The sequence below is a fragment of the Mobula hypostoma genome, chromosome 6 (assembly GCF_963921235.1).
Source record: "Mobula hypostoma chromosome 6, sMobHyp1.1, whole genome shotgun sequence".
NCBI classification, from domain to species: domain Eukaryota; kingdom Metazoa; phylum Chordata; class Chondrichthyes; order Myliobatiformes; family Myliobatidae; genus Mobula; species Mobula hypostoma.
The window spans coordinates 28,343,256-28,368,116 of NC_086102.1; the positions used below are offsets into that span (position 1 = coordinate 28,343,256).

A 24,861-nucleotide genomic window follows, 5' to 3' on the forward strand; every position below is an offset into this window, starting at 1 on the left:
GAGTTGCAGGAAGTGTGGGATACAGAGAGAGATGATGAGAATTAATCTAAGGGAATAGGGGGTGCAGGAATTCACATTAAAAGGGTTGCTGGGCATGGGTGAGAGAGCACAGGTCAGGGTATTTTTAGCTTTCTTAAGGAGTACAGGGTTTTTTAATAGGATATGATGGATAAGCAGGAATAGGGTACTAGGATGGCCGAAGATGGGAGGATAAAGTGTAGGTTAGGGAGTGTGTGTGTGAGTGAGACAGTGAGATTGATTGGGTGAAGGGATTTAGAATGTAAGTCTATTGAAGGTGGCGGTGGCGGTAATGCACCATTAAGCTGGGTGCCAACCGCCGTAAAACGAGACGGAGAAGAAGCTGTGTATATGTAGAGCAGGAGTTTCCAACCTTTATACCATGGAGCCCTACCATTAATAAAGAGGTCTGTGGACCCCAGGTTGGAAACCCCTGATGCAGAGGAATCTTTAGATGCATTAAAAGTAAATGTCATCTAATTCTTTTGACAATTAGGGCCAATGCTCCTGCCAGAACCACTCAAGCCAAAGATTGCTACGCCACTTCCATCTCAACCCTCCTCCATAAGTTCCCAGAAGCTGCAAGAACCTCTTAAACCAGTTGGTTTGAAACCCATTTCTCAGACACCGCCCCCTTTTCATAATATAGATCATCTTGCACCACAAGCTCCACCCCGCAGCAAATCTGCTCAAAACCTGCCAGTAGAACCTGTTACTGCAGAGCAGGTAAGTGGAAACAGAGTGGTATTGATTAAATAACATTGATTTAGGATTGTAAACAAAAATTATTTTGCATAGAACTTTGGTTGTATGTTCTTCATCTTGTGCGATTAAAGGCAGTGGTGAACAGATCTGTGAAGTAACTGCGGAGAATTTGTTATTTCTGGTATTTCAGTTTATTGTGATCTTAACAGAAAAAGTTATTAGCCCTGATTTTAACTTTGTACGAGATTACAACTTTAAAGTGGAAGGAAAGGGCGTGTTTGCATTATTTCTCATCTAACAGATTCCTATACAAAACCAATGATAATTACTGGATGGCTGGTTAACATCCAGCGCTGCTGGCAGGTCATCAACTTGGTGAAAGACGCTCTTTGGTCAGCCCGAAACTTGATAGTCTACCCGCACATGGAGATGTCCGTGGGAGAATGCTGCCGACTGGCACATTCTTGGCTGCAGGAGGATGTGCTGAGAGACGCACTGAAACTTGGTGCAGCCTCCACAAGGACCATGGTTTAGGGTCTTCTCCCGCAGGAATGGGGGGGGGGTAGGGTGGCGGGGAGTATACCCCTCAACAATGGTGAGTAACGATGAACCAACAGAGTGCCACGTGTGTGGATAAAAGTGTGGAAATGTATAGAATGTAGTGGTAATGTCTGTAAAGGATTGAGAGTCATTGAATGGTTTATTGTAAATAATTTCATTTTGAATAAAGTATATTTTGTTTAAAAAAATCATGCACCAATGTAATAAATAAATGGACTGATAAATGAGGAATTATGCCCTAGTAACATTACAGATAATGGTAGGGTGTGGGTAGATCAAGGTCTTCAAGGATGCCTGATGGTGACGCATGGATAAGAGGAAACCCAACGTTTCCTTACATGTTTCACAGGCAGTACATTATTTGACAAGTCCCATTTATAAACATATTCTGAGTTCCAAGTGGCATGAACACTTCAACATAGTGCAGACAGGTATAGGCCTCATGAATAAGAGCCACTGGCAATGCCCAAGCCTCAGAGTTGAAATGCTGGCACGCGAATAGGCACAGGAGACTGCAGCAGTACTTATTTTTAATGTTGGCTGGTTCTTCAAGGCTAGTTCTTCATTAAGATGGAGAGTGACATAGTTAATTCAGAAACAAAGGTTCTGATCTTAAAGAAGGGTAACTTTGAAGGTATGAAACGTGAATTAGCTAAGATAGACTGGCAAATGACACTTAAAGGATTGACGGTGGATATGCAATAGCAAGCATTTAAAGATCGCATGAATGAACTACAACAATTGTTCATCCCAGTTTGGCAAAAGAATAAATCAAGGAAGGTAGTGCACCCGTGGCTGACAAGGGAAATTAGGGATAGTATCAATTCCAAAGAAGAAGCATACAAATTAGCCAGAAAAAGTGGCTCAGCTGAGGACCGGGAGAAATTCAGAGTTCACAGAGGAGGACAAAGGGCTTAATTAGGAAGAGGAAAAAAGATTATGAGAGAAAACTGGCAGGGAACATAAAAACTGACTGTAAAAGCTTTTATATATATGTGAAAAGAAAAAGATTGGTTAAGACAAATGTAGGTCCCCTACAGACAGAAACAGGTGAATTGATTATGGGGAGCAAGGACATGGCAGACCAATTGAATAATTACTTTGGTTCTGTCTTCACTAAGGAGGACATAAATAATCTTCCGGAAATAGTAGGGGACAGGGGGTCCAGTGAGATGGAGGAACTGAGGGAAATACATGTTAGTAGGGAAGTGGTGTTAGGTAAATTGAAGGGATTAAAGGCGAATAAATCTCCAGGGCCAGATGGTCTGCATCCCAGAGTGCTTAAGGAAGTAGCCCAAGAAATAGTGGACGCATTAGTGATAATTTTTCAAAACTCTTTAGATTCTGGACTAGTTCCGGAGGATTGGAGGGTGGCTAATGTAACCCCACTTTTTAAAAAAGGAGGGAGAGAGAAACCGGGGAATTATAGACCGGTTAGCCTAACATCGGTGGTGGGAAAACTGCTAGAGTCAGTTATCAAAGACGTGATAACAGCACATTTGGAAAGCGGTGATATCATCGGACAAAGTCAGCATGGATTTGTGAAAGGAAAATCATGTCTGACAAATCTCGTAGAATTTTTTGAGGATGTAACTAGTAGAGTGGATAGGGGAGAACCAGTGGATGTGGGATATTTGGATTTTCAAAAGGCTTTTGACAAGGTCCCACACAGGAGATTAGTGTGCAAACTTAAAGCACACGGTATTGGGGGTAAGGTATTGATGTGGTTAGAGAGTTGGTTGGCAGACAGGAAGCAAAGAGTGGGAATAAACGGGACCTTTTCAGAATGGCAGGCAGTGACTAGTGGGGTACCGCAAGGCTCAGTGCTAGGACCCCAGTTGTTTACAATATATATTAATGACTTGGATGAGGGAATTAAACGCAGCATCTCCAAGTTTGCGGATGACACGAAGTTGGGCGGCAGTGTTAGCTGTGAGGAGAATGCTAAGAGGATGCAGGGTGACTTGGATAGGTTAGGTGAGTGGGCAAATACATGGCAGATGCAATTTAATGTAGATAAATGTGAAGTTATCCACTTTGGTGGCAAAAACAGGAAAACAGATTATCTGAATGGTGGCCATTTAGGAAAAGGGGAGGTGCAACGAGATCTGGGTGTCATTATACACCAGTCATTGAAAGTGGGCATGCAGGTACAGCAGGCGGTGAAAAAGGCGAATGGTATGCTGGCATTTATAGCAAGAGGATTCGAGTATAGGAGCAGGGAGGTACTACTGCAGTTGTACAAGGCCTTGGTGAGACCACACCTGGAGTATTGTGTGCAGTTTTGGTCCCCTAATCTGAGGAAAGACATCCTTGCCATAGAGGGAGTACAAAGAAGGTTCACCAGATTGATTCCTGGGATGGCAGGACTTTCATATGATGTAAGACTGGATGAACTAGGCTTATACTCGTTGGAATTTAGAAGATTGAGGGGGGACCTGATTGAAACGTATAAAATCCTAAAGGGATTGGACAGGCTAGATGCAGGAAGATTGTTCCCGATGTTGGGGAAGTCCAGAACGAGGGGTCACAGTTTGAGAATAAAGGGGAAGCCTTTTAGGACCGAGATTAGGAAAAACTTCTTCACACAGAGAGTGGTGAATCTGTGGAATTCTCTGCCACAGGAAACAGTTGAGGCCAGTTCATTGGCTATATTTAAGAGGGAGTTAGATATGGCCCTTGTGGCTAAAGGGATCAGGGGGTATGGAGGGAAGGCTGGTGTAGGGTTCTGAGTTGGATGATCAGCCATGATCATACTGAATGGCAGTGCAGGCTCGAAGGGCCGAATGGCCTACTCCTGCACCTATTTTCTATGTTTCTAGTTGATGGGCCCTCTGCATGATCCACAAAACTTTCTTTGCCTCCTGTCATTTATCACTGTTTCATTCCAGTAATTGAAATAGTTTCAATGTTTTTTTAAAAATGACTAATTTAGAGCTACTAGAGAGAAACCTTTATTATGTACCACAAAATATTTGACTAAGTCACTGAACCTTGGTGCTGAGCAGTCAGCTATGTGTGATTGGATGTCAGGTCATAGAATCTGAAATTGGGAGTTGCCAGGTCAGTAATCTTGTGGGAGGATGAACTGGTGATGTTTCGCTAAGTGTTGTGAATTTTATGAGGTGTGGTGATGGGGGTGGGGTGTGATGGATGCAAAATAAACCGAAAGCAGTACCATATTTCAGAAATACAGTAGCTGAGCCACAGAAGTATTCCAGGGCAAATGAGCAAACAGGTATTACTGTATTGTGGAAGGAGCAGACTTCATTCTGGCAGTGGAGTTTTCTATTCATCTGAAATAACCCTGCCAACCGTACATTGGGCATTTGGCTTTGCATACAAGTAAATAGATTACTGTTCTTTGGTAGTAAACAACAGGTTCAGTTGGTTAAATCACAGCAATATTCTGGGATCGTGAGCTCTGATTTCTGAGCTCTTGGGGTAAATGTAGGCCTTGACAGAATTAGTCTGTATTCCATACAATTCAAATGGAAATTCTACATTGGTGGTAATTTTAAATAATATTGTTTGTAAACTCTTGACCATGATAAAATTTGTGTTGACTTTTGAGGCAGACAGACCAACTAAAGAGAATATGTGTTTGTGTTTTACAAAATTTGCTCATGGTTGCTGTGAAGTTCCTTTTGTTACTGATACTATGGAGCAGAATGATAAACTATTCATTACACATTGGGTAACATGCATATTAGTGTACCAGTATTCTACACTATGGAATAACAAGGCATTATTTTCATTCACTTGTCAACAAAAACCAAGTTAAACTTTGCCTATTTCCTGACATTTCTAAAGAAAACATGGGAAGAGAAAATAGACAGTGTTGGGTCCACACCCAAGGAGATGAGGCAGAAATGCATAACCATCAGAAGTATTCATGGAGGCAAAAATGAGCAGACTGCGAAAGAAGATAACTTCGTTCAGATAAAAAATTTACCAATAAAGAATGTAGCAAAAATTCTGCCTGGTATCTTATGGATTAAAATATTTTAGAATAGTCAGTTTTGTATGTTTGAAAACCAAATCTGTCTCAAAGGGAATAGTTACAAGAGAGACCACTCGTTAGGGGATGGGGCAATAAGGGGAAACTGGCTTATGTTAAAACCAAATACTCCTCAGATCAGGTTAAATCCGTGGAGAGAAAAGCGTTGACTAGATTCAACTTTGTTTCTCTCTCCACTAATGCTGCCTAACCTGCGGAGTATTTCCAATATTGTAATTTTTATCTCAGATTTCTGGCTTCAAGTGTGTTTAGCTTTTGTATTTCTTTCAATATTTTAAACAAGTTAGATATAACTGTGCATAAATTTACATTGCATATCCTTTAGTCTTCAGTTGTTTGATATTGTACTTCAAATTTTTTTCTAGTGATAGGAATTTAGTAAGTCTTAACTTGCACTTTACTGGTGATTCCTCAGTTTTCTCAATCTTATCCTACTAAGGAGTTGGATTTGAATGGTCTTTCTGAATTTGACTGCTATCCAGTGAGCTTAAAAGGTACTCAAGTATGAAGCCCTCTACAATTTTTCTTATGCAGACTGCTTGGGCAACTTATCAGAGGCCTGTTGGCTTCAGTGGATATATCAGAGTTGCCTTGAGGAAAATGATAGAAAAATGTAGTCACTTACATTGGTGGAATTAGAATAAATTGTTTATCCATAATTTTCCGAGACTGAAACAAGCTATTTGGGTTACTAGGATGAATCTGGTGTTTGGATGCTCAAGTACGAACTGAATTTTCCTTTAACTGCATTTATGTCACTTGTAGAGGAGAAATCACATTCCAACTAATCTCTGGTTAAAGAGATCCTAGATTTTTTTTCCTTTTTAATTGGATTCACTAGCCCGCCGTCTTATGTTGATGATCCCTGTTTAGTCTTTCCTTGAAATTAACTGACAAACCTTTTCTTGTGCCTCCGTAATGTGGTGACAACACTAAGTAGTATGGTCTAGCTCATTCTCATGAAATACAGTACAACTGTTTTCTTGAATTTTAACCTACTAAGAATGAACTGCAGTGTGATGTTATTACCTTTTGGTAGTTTTGTTACCATGTATATATCTAATGCCTCTTTTCCTTTTGCACTTCTTTTCTAAGGGAGATGATAACTCCCTACCAAAATACACCACATTATGTTTGTGTTTAGTTAAACTTTGTTCATAATGTGCATCTTCAAAAGATATCTATTTTGGTGTATGGTGCAACTATAAAATATTGGGAAAAAAATTATGTCAAGGAAACCTGTGACTCGACTTAAAGCAGTAGCTGTCCAGTGGATAATGACTTTGTTTTCCTCTTTCTTATATTTACTGTCTCTTTCTCACAAGCAGGAACAACCATCAGGGTGAAAGGTATTGAATTAATTTACAATTTTCTATGTGGTCTAATCATTTATTCACTATATTTCTGATGTATGAATTCTGAAACCTCATACATCAGCAATTGTACCAGTCTTGTGAAGTGAACTTTTTATTTTGTGGAGAAATTACAGTTGCTTTTTTTTGTAAAATTCATGTATGTTAGATTTAGTTATGAAAGTCATTGCTTTTAGTTTACATGAAACAGTAGAAAATACTCAAAAGCATCTCTCCAGGAGAAAGTGAACTCAATTACTATACATGATTTCATGGTTAAAGATAAACTCTAGTTAAAATGTTTCTTATCTAAAAATGCAACAAAGCCTTTGTTTAAAAATACAGTTGAATTATTAATACCAGATCAATAAAGCAAAGTTACTTACGATAATGCATTTTAAATTTGTAAACTTTGGAAATAAATTATATACAACTTGAAATTTGAACCTTCAATTTATCCCATGGGATAACGTTTTACTTATGCCTCCTTTAATGGCTGATGTATATTATTTCACCTATCCAATTAAAAACGTTATCTCCCAATTGATTTATCAAATTGAAGCAGCAAAGTATCTTCTGAAATTAAAGAACAAAATAAAATGCAAGCGCAAGCTTTTTTAAAAGTTTTACACTACTGCCAATCGATTACTTTCAAATTATACCAAACGTGCTTGGGACATACTTAATATCTGCTAATATAATGAGAGTAAAGTTAAAATATTGGTTCAAAGATTTTATTTTCCAGAATTGGCCTCTAGGGACTGAGCTTATGTCTAACTCAAAAATGTGTTATAACACAATGTTATGAATGTTCTTCAACTGAGTATCTTCTAATCAACATCATTTCAGTCACTACTGGAATATTCATCCCATTGAATTCCATATTTTTGTTTTGTTTCCCCATAATGTGTTAGTCCTGCTTTTCTAAACTCTAGACATGCTTGGTTGACAATACCTCTACCTTTCTGCTTTTCTTTTTCTTGAATTTAGAGCTCTCTCCTTATTTAGGTTCATAGTATGCAAGTCTCCTGCGTATGTTAAAGGATTCCAATCAAATTGAAATAGCACAATACATTTTAATATCCTTTTGGCATTAGTTCATTACATAATAATTTCAGCATTTTCTAATGCTGAGAAAAATGAGGTCTGAAAGAGAATGGTAGTATTATTGGTATTTTCCCAAATGAGACAAAAGCTAACCAGTAATATTCTGGTTCAAGAGACAAATTACCACATGGGTAAGGAATGAGAAGAGATTTTCACTTCAGTTGTCACTTAATTTGGTAACACTGAAACCTTTGTTAATGCAGCACCTTTAATGTAGTATAGCATCCTTATTTATCTGTTAATTATACAAATTTAAAAATCATGCAAAGAGATTAATGCAGGTGATCAAAAGCTTGCTTTTAAAAAGCATGTTCAAGGAAAAAAAAAGTTGAGTGAAGATTAGAAAAGGAATTTCATAATTTAAGGCATAAACACGTGAAGGCACAGATAGAACCATAGAACCATAGAAACTACAGCACAGAAACAGGCCCTTTGACCCTTCTTGGCTGTGCCGAACCATTTTCTGCCTAGTCCCACTGACTTGCACATGGACCATATCCCTCCATACACCTCCCATCCATGTATCTGTCCAATTTATTCTTAAATATTAAAAAAGAACCCGCATTTACCACCTCGTCTGGCAGCTCATTCCATACTCCCACCACTCTCTGTGTGAAGAAGCCCCCCCTAATGTTCCCTTTAAACTTTTCCCCCCTCACCCTTAACCCATATCCTCTGGTTTTTTTCTCCCCTTGCCTCAGTGGAAAAAGCCTGCTTGCATTCACTCTATCTATACCCATCATAATTTTATATACCTCTATCAAATCTCCCCTCATTCTTCTACGCTCCAGGGAATAAAGTCCTAACCTATTCAACCTTTCTCTGTAACTGAGTTTCTCAAGTCCCGGTAACATCCTTGTAAACCTTCTCTGCACTCTTTCAACCTTATTTATATCCTTCCTGTAATTGGGTGACCAAAACTGAACACAATACTCCAGATTCGGCCTCACCAATGCCTTGTACAACCTCATCATAACATTCCAGCTCTTATACTCAATACTTTGATTAATAAAGGCCAATGTACCAAAAGCTCTCTTTACGACCCTATCTACCTGTGACGACACTTTTAGGGAATTTTGTATCTGTATTCCCAGATCCCTCTGTTCCACTGCACTCTCAGTGCCTTACCATTAACCCTGTATGTTCTATGTTGGTTTGTCCTTTCAACGTGCAATACCTCACACTTGTCAGTATTAAACTCCATCTGCCATTTTTCAGCCCATTTTTCCAGCTGGTCCAAGTCCCTCTGCAGGCTCTGAAAACCTTCCTCACCGTCTACTACACCTCCAATCTTTGTATCATCAGCAAACTTGCTGATCCAATTTACCACATTATCATCCAGATCATTGATATAGATGACAAATAACAATGGACCCAGCACTGATCCCCGTGGCACACCACTAGTCACAGGTCTCCACTCAGAGAAGCAATTCTCTACCACCACTCTCTGGCTTCTTCCATCGAGCCAATGTCTAATCCAATTTACCACCTCTTCATGTATACCTAGTGACTGAATTTTCCTAACTAACCTTCCATGCGGGACCTTGTCAAAGGCCTTACTGAAGTCCACGTAGACAATATCCACTGCCTTTCCTTCATCCACTTTCCTGGTAACCTCCTCGAAAAACTCCAACAGATTGGTCAAACATGACCTACCACGCACAAAGCCATGTTGACTCTCCCTAATAAGCCCCTGTCTATCCAAATGCTTGTAGATTCTGTCTCTTAGTACTCCCTCCAATAACTTACCTACTACTGACGTTAAACTCACCGGCCTATAATTTCCCGGATTACTTTTCGATCCTTTTTTAAACAACGGAACAACATGACCCACTCTCCAATCCTCCGGCACTTCACCCGTAGACAGCGACATTTTAAATATTTCTGCCAGGGCCCCCGCAATTTCAACACTAGTCTCCTTCAAGGTCCGAAGGAACACTCTGTCAGGTCCCGGGGATTTATCCACTTTAATTTTCCTCAAGACAGCAAGCACCTCCTCCTTTTCAATCTGTACAGTTTCCATGGTCTCACTACTTGATTCCCTCAATTCCATAGATTTCATGCCAGCTTCCTTAGTAAATACAGATACAAAAAACCTATTTAAGATCTCCCCCATTTCCTTTGGTTCCGCACAAAGCCGACCACTCTGATCTTCAAGAGGACCAATTTTATCCCTTACAATCCTTTTGCTCTTAATATACTTGTAAAAGCTCTTTGGATTATCCTTCACTTTGACTGCCAAGGCAACCTCATGTCTTCTTTTTGCCCTCCTGATTTCTTTCTTAAGTATTTTCTTGCACTTCTTATACTCCTCAAGCACCTGATTTACCCCCTGTTTCCTATACATTTCATACAACTCCCTCTTCTTCTTTATCAGAGTTGCAATATCCCTTGAGAACTAAGGTTCCTTATTCCTATTCAATTTGCCTTTAATCCTGATAGGAACATACAAACTCTGCACTCTCAAAATTTCCCCTTTGAAGGCTTCCCACCTACCAATCACATCTTTGCCAGAGAACAACCTGTCCCAATCCACGCTTTTTAGATCCTTTCTCATTTCTTCAAATTTGGCCTTCTTCCAGTTCAGAACCTCAACCCTAGGATCAGATCTATCCTTGTCCATGATCAAATTGAAACTAATGGTGTTATGATCACTGGAACCAAAGTGCTCCCCTACACAGACTTCTGTCACTTGCCCTAATTCGTTTCCTAACAGGAGATACAATATTGCATCCCCTCTAGTTGGTCCCTCTATATACTGATTTAGAAAACTTTCCTGAACACCTTTTACAAACTCTAAACCATCTAGACCCTTAACAGTATGGGAGTCCCAATCAATGTATGGAAAATTAAAATCCCCTACCACCACAACTTTATGTTTCCTGCAGTTGCCTGCTATCTCTCTGCAGATTTGCTCTTCCAAGTCTCGTTGACTATTGGGTAGTCTGTAATACAATCCCACTAATGTGGCCATACCTTTCCTGTTTCTCAGCTCCACCCATAAGGACCCAGTAGACAAGCCCTCTAATCTGTCCTGCCTGAGCACTGCTGTAATATTTTCCCTAACAAGCAATGCTACTCCCCCACCTTTCATTCCCCTGCCTCGATCACATCTGAAACATCGGAACCCCGGAATATTAAGCTGCCAGTCCTGCCCCTCCTGTAGCCAAGTTTCACTAATTGCTACAACATCATAATTCCACGTGTCAATCCACGCCCTCAACTCATCCGCCTTCCCCACAATACTCCTAGCATTGAAATATATACACCTCAGAAGATTTTTACCACCACTCACAACCTTTCTATCAGCGGATTTGCTTAAACTTTCAATATCATTTATTTTCACCCCAGCCACACTGTCAGCTCTGGCACTCTGGTTCCTATCCCCCTGCAAATCTAGTTTAAAGCCTCCCCAATAGGACTAACAAACCTCCCTGAAAGGATATTGGTCCCCCCTGTGGTTCAAGTGTAACCCGTCTCTCTTGTACAGGTCCCACCTGCCCCAGAACAGGTCCCAATGATCCTGAAATATGAAACCCTGCCCCCTACACCAGTTCCTCAGCCACTTGTTCCTCCTCCAGAGCATCCTATTCCTACCCTCACTAGCACCTAGCACAGGTAGCAAACCTGAGATTACCACCCTTGAGGTCCTGCTTTTCAACTTCCTACCAAGCTCTCTATACTCACTGTCCAGGACCTCTTCACTCTTCACTACCGCTCTCCTCTTTTCCCCCCTCCCTTCTGCACTGCAGAGCCAGACTCAGTGCAGAGATCCGGCTACTGTAGCTAGTCCCAGGTAAGTCATCCCCCCACCAACAGTATCCAATGCGGTGTACTTGTTGTTGAGGGGAATGGCCACAGGGGAACCCTGCTCTGCCTGCCCTTTCCTCTTCCCTCGCCTGACAGTGACCCAATTTCCTGTCCTCTGCTCCTTTGGCGTAACTACCTCCCTGTAGCTACGATCTATAATCTCCTCATTCTCCCGAATGATCCGCAGGTCATCCAGCTCCTGCTCCAGTTCCCTAACGCGGTTTGTCAGGAGCTGCAGCTGGATGCACTTCTTACAGGTGTCGTTGTCAGGGACACCGGAGGGCTTCCTGACTTCCCACATCCTGCAAGAGGAGCATTCCAACATCCTGCCTGGCATTCTCACTGCACTAAACAATCGGAACAAAAAACTTACCGGAACCTACCCTAATTATTATTTGAGTATTAAGAACGCAAAGTAGGCTTGAAGGCTAGCAGGAATTAAGGATGTTACAAATATAGAATTGCATAGCTGCAGAGCAAACAAAAAACAATGACGATTTAAATTTTTTAAAGTATACATGGAGATAGTTTAGATCAACAGATTTACATGGATGGTTAGTGCTTCATAGCACAGAGATAGCTGCAAAAGTAGAAGGGATTTATGGGTAACACCAAATGCAGAAATGAGCTCCTCGGCCTTTTTGCCCATCTTCCTTAACCCTAATTACCCACATTAGGTCTGTATCCTCTGCCTTGCTTATTAAGCATATATCTAAATGCATCTTACATATAGTAATTGTATCTGGTTCCACCAGCTTCGCTGGCATTACATTCCACATTGCAATTACTCTAAATATGGAAAACACACCCCTCAGAGACCCTTCAAAGCCTTTTCTTCTCACCCTAACCCTATGCCCTTGTGATTTTGATGTCCCAACTGTGAAAGATTCCAACAATCTACCTTATCTAGAATTCTCATTATTTTATATACAGTTTTAACTAAATCACCTCTCAGACTCCTTAGCTCCCCATAAAAGAAGTCTTCCAGTATCAGGCACCATTCTGGTGAATCTCCTCTGTACTCTCCAACACAACCACCTTTTCTTTTGGTGGTACATAATACTCCTAATGTAGTCCAATCAGTATTTTGAAAACTTGCAACACAACACTAACTTTTGAAGGCAAGCATGCCATTTGCCTTATTTGCCACTGCATTTCTCCCATATTGCCACTGTCAAAGAATATATACTTGAACCTCTAATATCTGTTCATCAACATTCTTTAATAATAATCTATAAATTGCCTGACTTTACCTAATTTAACCCAAAATGTATCACTTCATACTAGTGAAGAATAAATTCTGTCTATGTCTTGCTGTATCCTTGCACAAACTTTCTTCAAGTTCAAAATATATTTGTTATTAAAGTACATATAGTGCATGCAAAAGTTTGGGCACCCCGGTCAAAATTTCTGTTACTGGGAATAGCCTGTTGTAGAAGCCATCCTCTTTTCATCTTTGGCTTTTTTTTATATAAACGGACGGTGTGATGTTTGCTTCCAGAATTTGCTGGTGTTTAATTGAATTCATTCTTCCTTCTACCAGTGAAATATTCCCTGTGCCACTGGCTCCAACACAAGCCCAAAGCATGGTCGATCCACCCTTGTGCTTAACAGTTGGAGGGGGGTTCTTCTCATGAAATTCTGCACCCTTTTTTCTCCAAACATACCTTTGCTCATTGCGGTCAAAAAGTTCTATTCAAAAGATTCAAAGGAACATCTAAACAAGCCTGATGCATTTTGGAAACAAGTCCTGTGGATTGATGAAGGTAAAATAGCACAGGAGTGGATCGATCATGCTGTGGGCTTGTGTTGCAGCCAGTGGCATGGGGAATATTTCACTGGTAGAAGGAAGAATGAATTCAGTTAAACACCAGCAAATTCTGGAAGCAAACATCACACCATCCGTAAAAAAAAAAAGCCAAAGATGAAAAGAGGATGGCTTCTACAACAGAATAATGATCCTAAGCACACCTCAAAATCCACAATGGACTCCCTCACCAGGTGCAAGCTGACAGTTTTGCTGTGGCCCTCACAGTCCCCCAACCTAAACATCATCGAGAATCTGTGGATAGACCTCAAAACAGCAGTGCATGCAAGATGGCCCAAGAATCTCACAGAACTATAAGCCTTTTGCAAGGAAGAATGGGCGAAAATCCCCCAAACAAGAATTGAAAGACTCTCAGCTGGCTACAAAAAGCGTTTACAGGCTGTGATACTTGCCAAAGGGGGTGTTACTAAGTACTGCCATGCAAGGTGCCCAAACTTTTGCTTCAGGCCCTTTTCCTTTTTTGTTATTTTGAAACTGTAATTACAAAGATGGAAATAAAAAAAGTTCTCTTGCTTAAAATATTAAAGAAATGTGTTATCTTTAACTTTATGCCTTTTGGAAATCAGTTCATCTTTTACTCGCTTAACTATTCACAGTAACAGAAATTTTGACCGGGGTGCCCAAACTTTTGCATGCCACTGTATATGTTACAGTATATTACCTTGAGATTCATTTTCTTATAGGCATTCACACAAAAAGAAATACAATTACATTTTATGAAAAAATATACATAGGCAAAGACTGGCAAGCACCAGTGAGACAAACAGTGAAACAATAAGCAAAAGGCAAACTGTGCAAATAAAAATAACACTGAGAACATGATTACTGGTGAGTGAAGTTATTCACCCAGTTCAGAAGCCTGATAGTTGAAGGGTAATAACTGTTCTTGAACCTGGTGGTGTTGGACCTGAGGCTATCAGCTCAATTTTTTTGTTGGCCACAAATTTGTTAATCACACCTCCTTCATTTACACCTGTCATTCATATACAGCACAAACGGAAGGTCCCAATCCCTTGTCACACACTCCCAATCGGGAAAAATATCCCTTCAATTTCCTCTGCCTCCTATTACCAAGTTAATTTTACATCTAATGAGGTAGCTTCCCTTGGATCCCTTGTGCATTAATCTTCTTGACCAGCCTACTATATGGGACTTCATCAAATACTTTACTAAAGTCCATATAGACAACATCTACCAACCCTGCCTTCAACAATCTCCTTTGTTAACCTCCTCAAAAAAAAAGTCAAATTAGAGGCAGAATTTCCTGTTCTCAAAGCTGTGCTGGCTATTCCCAAGTAGTCCTTACCTTTCCAAATGTATGTATAACCTGTCCATTAGAATTTTCTCCAGTAATTTCTCTACCAGTGAAGCAAGTCTTACTGACCTGTATTTACCTAGCATATATATGCTGTCCTTATTAAATAAAGGAATAGCATTAACCACATGCGAGTAGCAAAAGACTGAAGGATTGCTAAGGATGCAAAAATATCCAACAGGGCCCAAATGATTTCTTCCCTTGCTGCCCTTGAGATTTATTCACCCTTATCCATTCCATGACATCTAACACCTCCACCTTAATAACTATGTGCATTCAGATAATCAGCATATCCCTTCCTGAACTCACTATCCTTCTCCAGACAAGTAGTATTCATTTAAGACCTCTTCCAAATCCCCTGGCTCCACTTATCCTCTGATTCCAAAGAAGAACCACTCTTTCCCTTGCTACCTTCTTGCTTTGACATACAAACGTACTAACAATGTCTTGGGATTCTTAATCTTACTTACCAAGGATATTTCATTACCTTTTTATGTCCTCCTAATTTCCTTTTTTAATTGCTGTCTTACACCCTCTATATTCCTCAGGGGTTCACTTGACTGTAGTTACTTATATGTCGTATGCTTACTTTATTTTCCTAAGCAAACCTTCAGTAACCTTTGCCATCCAAGGTTCCCTAATCTTGCCATTTATTCTTCTCTTCTTCGCTGGAAATGCTGTCCCTAAACTTTTGCGGGGTGGGGGGGGGGAGTCCTACTTGTTAGATGTTATTGTACCCACAAGCATTTGCTCCAAATCTACTTTAGCCAGGTTCTCAACTGTAATCTGAAAAAAATCAGTCTTCCCGAATTTAGGACTTAACTCGAGAACCAACCTCATCTCTTTCCATAACTACCTTGAAACTTAGAACTGTGGTCACTATTTCCAAAGTGTTCTCCAAATGATGCTTCCATCAGCTGCTCAGTTTCATTTCCTAAGATAAGGTCAAGTACAGCCATTTATTTGATAGGGCTATCTACATAATGCCTCAAACTGTCTTGGGCATGCTTAGCATATTCTGCCCCATCTAAGACCCATGTACTGAGGCAATCCCAGTCAACATTTGGGTGCCGCAGTAGGCTAGCGGTTAGCAAGACACTATTTATAGCTTGAGGTATTGGTGTTCAGAGTTCAATTCCAGCATCATCTGCAAGGAATTGGTACATCCTCCCCATGGAATGCATGGGCTACCTCCAGGTGCTTCCGTTTCCTCCCACAGTCCAAAGATGTACCGCTTAGTAGGTTAGTTGGTCATAGTAACTTGTCCTGTGATTAGGCTAGGGTTAAATTGGGGTTGGTTGGGCTGTGTGGCTCAAAGAGCTGGAATGGCCTATTCCATACTGTATCTCAATGTAATAATTCTTTTTTTTTACACCTTTCTAGAATTTGTTTGCATAGTTGTTCCTCTAATTCCCACTGATTATTGAGAGGCCTATAGTATAAAATCAAAGTAATCACCCCTTTCTTTCCTGTGCCTTCTCCCTAATAGTAGTAATGTGAAGAGGGCATGTACCAATGGTGAAGGCATTTAGTGATGGATGGCACCTTATTGAGACACCATTTCTTGATGATGTCCTCCGTGGGGTGGGGGGAAGGTGGTGTTGTGCCCATAATGGAACTGGCCGAGTTTACAACCCTCTGCAGCCTTTTGTGATGTTGTGCATCGGAGGCTTCATACCAGGCTGTGAAGCAACCTATCAGAATGCTCTCCACAGTACATCTGTACAAATTTACAGAAGTCTTTGGTGACATTCCTAATGAAGTAGAGGTGCTGTCGTGCCTTCTTCACAATTGCATTAACTTGCTGAGCCCTAGATCAATCTTGAAACGCTGACACCCAGGAACTCGAAGCTGCTCAGTAGACTCAATGTTTTGAGAATACATTCTACCCGTCCACCGTAAGGTTTCTGAACAGTCCATGAAGCTGTGGACACTGCCTCATTGCTCAACTGTTACACTATTTATTTACTTCTGTAACTTATAATAATTTTTCTCCTTCACTTTAATGCTGCTGCAATGAATTTCGTGAAATATGTTTGTGATAACTAACCTGATTTTTGATCATCCCTGCATACTGCTGTGATGTGCTTCTTACTGAGTGCCGATTTTCCCATTCGTATCACATCAGCTTCTCACGCCCAAAACTTCTGCATGGTGTAACATTAAGTTTCTAGCCCTGTACTTTACTCAAACAGGTTTCTATCATTGTAGTAATAGTGATACGTTTAATCATGCTCGAAGCTTTTCCAACTTCCCCTTGAAGCTCCTCCGTTGAAGTTAATGCAGTTAGGCCTACTATAGACTTACTGTAACCTGCATTTATCCAGTCTGCCAAATGGACTCACTTGATTTATCCTCTACATTTAAGTCACTCACTCCAACTGCCATATTGCTACTAGGTTTCCTCCTCTCTGCGAAATTAGTGAAAACCCTCAAGTAGAATGAGTAAATCACCCTGCAATGATACTGGTCTCTTTTTAGTTTAGATGTAACAGTCCTCCTTATACAAGATACATCTGCCCCAGAAACAATCCTACTTATCCAAGTCCCTAAAGTCTCTCTCTCCTGCACCAGCTCCTTTGTCATACTTTCATCTGTCCTTCTATAGTTACCTTGAAGCACAGGAATATTACCAGGATTACAACCCTAAAGCTGGTATTTTGTAAATATGTGCCTAACTCCCTAAATTCACTCTGAAAACATCATCTCCCTTTCTACCTCTGATGCTAGTATACATACCTAAACTTCCAGCCATTTTCCCTTCTCCTTCAGAATGTTCTGCACCAGATCAGAGATATCTGAGGGCACAGAAATGTTTGATTAGTGGACTGGGAAAAGAGTGAAATGATGATGGGATGGTCACAGTGATAAAAAGTGATAATTTTACATTGTAGTGGAGAAGAGAAGCTGACATTTATTTGTATTCCAGGACAATTCTGGTATAGTAAGGAGATTTTCCAAAGGAAAGCAGGGTCTTTTAGTGGTTCATTGCTTGCAGACAATTCTGATAATGAATAGCTCAATCATTTTTTCACCAATAGCATTTGGATTGTCATCTCTTGGATTTCCTAGAAGTGGAGGTGCAGGTTATACTGGGGAAACCACTGGAATGAGAGAGCAACACACACAAAATGCTGGAGGAACTCAGCAGGCCAGGCAGCATCAATGGAAAAGAGTTGACATTTAGGTGTAGTTACGGATATATTAAATAAAGTAGGAGCTTAGGAGATGTTGTTGTGTTGTGAGTGATAAGGGTTTGATATTTGGTACTTTGAAATGCCGAGTGATTTGAAATATACCAGACATACAAGTTGATTGTAAGTTGAGAGATACAAGGGAATCTAACATGATTCATAAAGAAACAACAGGTTCTTGAAGATGGCAGGATTGAGGAGGATGGCTGTGAATGTCATAACAAAGCTTGGAGCAGGGATTTAAATTAAATTGAATTTCAGTGAATTGAGAAAAGACAGGAGTTTGCATGCAATTAAAGCAATGAAAATTGCTTAGTGCTGATTCATAAGCGAGGAAAGGAGTGAAAATGTGAGAAAGGTGCGGAGGTGTTTAGATAGGTACAAGGAACAAGGAGGAGAAATTATTCTCTGAACACAGTGCTAAATGTATTGATAACTTAAGCACCCATTTGCATTTATCTCTCTTGATTCAGATGGATCAAGTGATTTAGTACTGAGTGCTACACTACTACTGATACTAGGGCAAACTATGAAGCTTGTAGCTTATTTGCCAAGATTCCACCAAGAACAAACACCAATGCAATTCTTAAACAGATGGATGCTAAAGATGACATCTTGAAGCCAAATGTAGAGAGGCCTTATAATGAATGACATTACAAGGATTGGTGGACAAAAATGTAAAGGTTTACAAGGCCTCAACAAATGACATGTACTGTTGCTGCTGTGAAGTAGTGTGTCAAATGTCCCTTGGGGTCCTTTGGGAATATCAAAACAGCACAAAGGGTAAGTTTTAGGAAGGCTGAAGGTGAATGAAGAGTTGGAATAGGGGAAAAGTGAGCATACCAGCAGAGGGAGCAGATGGTACAGAGAGGGAAAAGAGGAAAGAACAGGAAAAAGAAGCAATAGGTTTTGGTCTGCATAGTATACAAACAGAAAATAATCATCAAAAGGACTTAATCACTGTCACAGGTACAGTAATGAATATATAACATTGGCTATATTGCAGTGAAATAGTTCCACATGAAGTCCCTTTCTAAAGACAGGCAGGAAAAACAACTCTTGCTGTTAAGTATTTATTGACTATAGTGTAGGGAGGGACCTGTAGAGATGTCAGTCAGTCATAATTTTTGGAAAATTAAATGATAGCCTTCTTCTCATTTTGGTTGGAATGAAGTAATTATGTTTTTCTATTATAGCTAAAAGCCAATATTAATGGATTTAACAATGGAGAAACATCCACCGTTGACCCTTTTGCTGACTTTTCACTTGACCGGCTTGCTGACCCTTGGACAACGACCCAGTTATCAAGTGGAAACACCAGAATGCGGCCAGCATTTGCTTCTGTATCTCCGACTTTGTGCCAGCAACAATCCATGCAACCCATTGTATCAACACAGCCTGATTGCATGCCATTTGCCCCTCCCATTCCTCCCCGAGGTAAATCACAGGAGAACTTCCGAGTCTCTCCACCTGCTTTCAACTTCTTAGTTGATGGAAATGGCTCCAGCACAAATCCTTTCACTGGAAAAGTCAGTTACAATCCATTTAGGACTGATGCTCAAAATGCTGTTCAGAAACCTGTTGCATCACAACTGTCTGTGCAAAGCAGCAGCAGTTACCCTGTTCTGTCCACTAACACAATGACTTCTGGAGTGGAGATTGGCAAAACTGCCTTTTCATCAAATCCTTTTGCAGATGACAGTACCCTCCAAAGCAAACTTACAAAAGAAAAAATGCAAATTAGCGGGTGGGTGACCTTTGAGGATAATGACTTCGGTGTAAAAGAAAGAAATATGTCAACAGATGCAAAAAAAATTGATACCCAGAACCTATGGAATGAAAACATTAGCAATTTGTCACAAAAGAGCACTGAAGAATTATTTCCAGGTACAGATTTCGGGTTTGGCAATGACTGGAACAAAAGTAACACAGCATCTGGTACATCAATACCTGCACCATCTCGAAGAGCACCACCTCCTATACCTCAGAGATCAAATGCCATCATACCAATCCTGCCATTTAATTCAGCGGCAACTGCCTTTTTATCAAAACAAGACTTCACAGAAAGATGAAAGGTATTCCAATAAGGCAGGCTGATTTTATTTGTAAGTTGAATTCTTTATTGGGACATTACATGTGCAATATGTTGTGTTTGAAATATTATTAAACACCTGGTATCTCTTGTACAAGATCAGTATTAGCTTTAAAATATTGGTAATAGATTTGAATAGTCAACAGATTATTACAATATTTTGTTAACGGTCCAAGTTCAAAATTATTTCCTGGATATCAGAAAATGAATGGCATTTTAGGAAATGACCTTGTCTAAGATGTAGTTAAAATTACTTGTGCACGGAGAAGTGATAAGGCTTTAAGTGACATAATTCATGAGTTATTTGATCAATGTGAATCACTCTGGTTAAAGTAAAATTTATAATCCTAAACCCACCTGAGAAATCTTGGTTCAAATCTGTCCCGTGATAACTTTGCATCAGGGTTAAAATTTGTAACAGTCACATAGCTCTGTGTGTTTTATTGTTTTCATCGTATACAACAGATTCATTTTGGCATTCATTTTAATGCCTCAAGATTTTACTACTTTTGTCATAAAGCAGGAGACATTACGATATAAAATACTTGCTGATTTTTAAAAATATTGTTGTGCTTTTGTTTATCTTGCTGCATCTGGTTGTGGTGGTTAAAAGATACTTTGTACTAATGAACAGGATTACTATAATTGCTGCACAGTGAAAGTGAAACAGATTTATTTCTTAACACGATTATATAGCTTTGACTAAATTGTCAAAATTTGTCACTAAGTTGGATCACAAGCTTTTTGAGTAACACAATCAAACTGGCAGTTTACTTTGCAAAGTTGTGGTTATACTGTATATTAAAGCAAAAGGGTTGCAATTGTTGTGCAGCTTGTGTCTAATAGTTATTATGGAATCTATCAAGTAGTTTATTCGACTAATATTGTGCACTCTGTTTTGATCACAGTGAATTTAATTCTGTTAATGGGATAAATTATATTTTTGGTCTTTGTGACTAAAACTAGGTGGTACCTAATAAGTTCAAAGATGCAACCAATGATAGTAACTAAATTAACAGGTTCACTGAATGAAATGCTCTTTTTGCAAGGTAGATTTGAGGAAAATAAACAGCATATATGCTTTACTATATTGACTCAGATGCCACAGGTACCTTGAAATTCTACTACTAAATATTAAAGCCCATAAGCTCAATTTGCCTATATTCCATCATTATCTGGAGAAAAAAATAGCAAATTACATTTTGGTGTAAAGTTTGATGGTTGACAATTAAGCCATATTTATCAACAGATATTTCCATATAAAAAATCATAACACTGACTGCATAAAATTATATTTCATTCTTAATTTACTGTATGACCCTGCATGCAATATCCTTTCACATTTCCAAGATTAAACTTACTTCAAATGTAAACTATATTTTACTAAAACTTGAATTTTCATTCAAAATCCAAAATTAGTGGTCACATCAACAAGCACACTTAGCCTATACCCTGCCCATCCTATCTAGAACATTTGTAAAATACCTATCAAAGTTAATTTTATAATATATTTCTGTCATTATATGTACATTTATTTAACTTATTTGAGCCTACTTGTGATTTAAATAGTTAGACTATAGTTTAGTTTATCAAAGAATACATTTCACAAAGGATTTGTTAATCTGAGTAAAACCAAGATCGTGACCAATGATGGAGCCAAGACTATTGAATAAGACAAATCTATATATCAGGAACTATAACTAATCTTTATGTATTTCCCAAGCCTGACCTATGTTCAGATCATTTTAATACATTTGTTTGGTTTTCCACGATGCAAATATATGTTTGGGGTTTTGGTGAAATTGTGCTAAATAGGCAGTTGGATGCACTTCTATATATTCAAATGTAGTAAATAAAAATACCATGAACCACGTGATCTATTTAAAGTATGTATTAAATAACCAGGTGATTCATTGGATACGTTATCCTCCTTTCCCATTTTTGAACTTCATTCTGAACAATCTGAAAATGGAATGGACTTTTCAATCAGGTGAAAAGTGGAAAATCTAACTAAAGATGCTGAAAGTTTAATTACATAACCTTGCAGCCTTGCTTTAGATAGTCCTACTGATATCCAAAAAGCAATATCATGCTTGTTGCTGCTGTTCTTGCCTGTGGTACAATGGGGAATAGTTGTTTAAAAATTCTCTAGTCACATTTCAACTGAATACACCACTTCCATGTATAACTCTTAATCATATACTAAATTTTAATACTGTCAATGTGCAAGTATGGTACTGCTGGTGTGCAAACTCCCAATCTGTAACTGTTGAGTAATCCACTGACTTATGTGGTTTCTAATAGGGCTGCAGCAAACATGTATTTTGCCAGAACTTAAACAGTGTTTACAAAATCGTAACTGCAATGTTTCAATGTGGTAACTTGGCTGTTTATAGTTTTTATAAGTCTCTTGATCTTTAGAGCGTCTCAATGCATATCAATAAACTTACAATTTAAACTGGTTATATTATATTCAGTAGATTATGTCTAATTCTTTTACCTGAAGACTGCAATATTGAAATTTGTGTGCACAGTAAATTGTACATATCATGCAATGTTTGAGATGTATCTTCATTCAATAAATGTAGCTTTGTCCTATAAATGTATTTTTGTAGCATGTTAATTTTCATTTTGATGCAAATATCAGACATCCCACCCTGCAAAAACTCATTTCAGGGAGGTAGCACCATCAATTTGTGGGAGACTCCTGGAACTTCCAGGAGAGGTAAGATGTCTGCAATAGAGTAGCTCCTTAGCAGCTGGCCAGCTAGTTTAAATAACGTTAGCTATGCTAATAAACGAATGACACCTGTTAAACTTACCTCAACATGTCTTTTACAGTTTTAACCCACCATGGGCAATAAAAAAGTCCCTGTTGAAAACAGTGCAGCGAGCAACACTGTTATTATTTTTACTCCTATTAGGCAGGGGTACACTTTAGTGTAGTCTGGGGTGATGTACGTTTTATATATTTTTTGGAACACTCTGCCATGGCACGATCTTGCTCTCTCTCTCGTGCTCTCGCTTGCTTTCTTTCTCGCTCTCTTGCTCACTCTCGTGCGCGCTCTCTCTCTCGCTCGCTCTCAAAAAATTGATTTCCGTGATATTGTATATAATTTGCGGGCATCAGGGAGCCACTATTAATATGCGGGAGACTCCCGGAACTTCCGGGAGAGGTGGGATGTCTGAAATATCAAAATCATACATAATGAATCATGGAGACACAAGAGACTTCAGATGCAGTAATCTAGAACAAAAAGCAAATTGCTGGAGGGACAACAGTTCTGGCAGCAGCTGTGCAGGCAAAGGGATAGTCAGCATTTTGGGCTAACAACAGGATTGAGATTATAGACGGGAGACGGACGGTACAGAGAGATGAAAAGGAGGGGGTGAGACATGTAGAACACGTGAGGATGGGAATAAAGGACAGATGGGAGAGGAAGAGGTGTATGTTTGGTCTTACCCTGGCAGTGGGACTAACAGGTCAGCCTGGAAATGGGAAGGGGAGTTAAAATGGCATCCAAATGGGATGCCAGGATGCTCATTGGGGACAAAACTGTCAGCTAGTCTACACTTAGTCTAGCCAATGTACAGAAGATACTACTGCCCTGGCAGATACACCAAATTCTATTTAGTTGCATGGAATAGACTCCGCAGAGACCACTAAGACTGCAATGATCATCAGCAGTCCAGTCCTTCACAGATATGAAGACTTATGTAAGCTTCAGCTAGCAAATTTCAACGTGGGCAAACACATTGCATACTCTCACTCCAGTCAACATTTCTGACCATTTCTTCCAACCCTCCCCACTGTTGCCAATCTTGGTTCCAGCTCCAATAGTTTGTATCAGTGATGGCAGGTAGTGAAATATAATCTATCTCAAAGCTAATGGGATTTACTGGATATCACAGAGCAGAGTACTGGAGAATTGTACTCAGTAATACACAGCCCGTCTCATAAGCATACGGAACAACGGGATACAAGTCAATGGATAATTAGAACTTCATTTTCCAAATACATTTTGACTGATTAACTTTCCTTACTCTTCAAAGCCATTTCATCCATTCAAATGAGACACTAGTCCTGCATCAGAAATGGCAGCAACCACTTGGATGGATGCTACAGTGTAAATGCTTTGCAAAATCTGTAAATCAGCACTTACTCTTTATCCAGAAAGTATTTGAAGTGGCATCTTAAAAGGTTTGTACAGTATTTTAAAGCATGGTGATCCTAAACTTGCAATAGGTTTTTTGACAAAAATTCCACATTAAATTTAATAGGCTTAAAAACTCAATGAATTGGGGTGAATGTTGAGAATTAATAAGGAACTTGACTGCTAGAAGTAACAGGTTATTAAAGAACAAAATGGGGGTATTTGGTCAATTAAACCTAACTAGAACATTATATATAAGAGATACAAAATACTCTGCAGATGCTGGGGTCAAAGCAACACTCACAACACGCTGGAGGAACTCAGCAGGTCAGGCAGCATCCGTGGAAATGATCAGTCAACGTTTCGGGCCGGAACCCTTCGTCAGGAAGGGTTCTGGCCCAAAAAGTTGACTGATTGTTTCCATATATAATAGATTGTATCACTCTGCCTCTTGCCATGTAACCCAACATTTATCTTTGATGATCCCTGCTTTTACACTCAATGCCTTTTTAATTTCCAGGATCACAAGTGATTTTTTTTTTTAAATGGCATTCCAAAATGATCCCGCTACATTCAAATTTGTGTAGATGTATACTCCAGCTCTCTAATCTTTCACTTTCTTTGGAATTATACCTGCCTACGTCTCTCCTCATTCATCTTACCAAAGATCAACATTCCACATTTCAGACTGTTGAACTCCATCT

At 39.4% G+C, this 24,861-nt stretch overlaps 1 protein-coding gene across 9 annotated transcripts in view; it reads left to right on the top strand.

Moving 5' to 3' along the window:
* The window catches only part of synj1 (synaptojanin 1), a 120,140-nt gene extending 97,544 nt beyond the window's left edge, over window positions 1-22,596 (top strand). For 7 of the 9 annotated variants that reach the window (XM_063050469.1, XM_063050474.1, XM_063050475.1 and 4 more), the window contains 2 exons: window positions 515-744; window positions 19,108-22,596. In XM_063050469.1, coding sequence (XP_062906539.1) covers window positions 515-744; window positions 19,108-19,983 — 1,106 coding nt within the window. In that variant the 3' untranslated portion in view covers window positions 19,984-22,596. Of the gene's footprint in view, window positions 1-514; window positions 745-6,630; window positions 6,655-19,107 lie in introns of all 9 variants that reach the window. The other 2 variants (XM_063050477.1, XM_063050478.1) reach the window with 2 other exon arrangements.
* The last annotated feature ends 2,265 nt before the right edge of the window (window positions 22,597-24,861 follow it).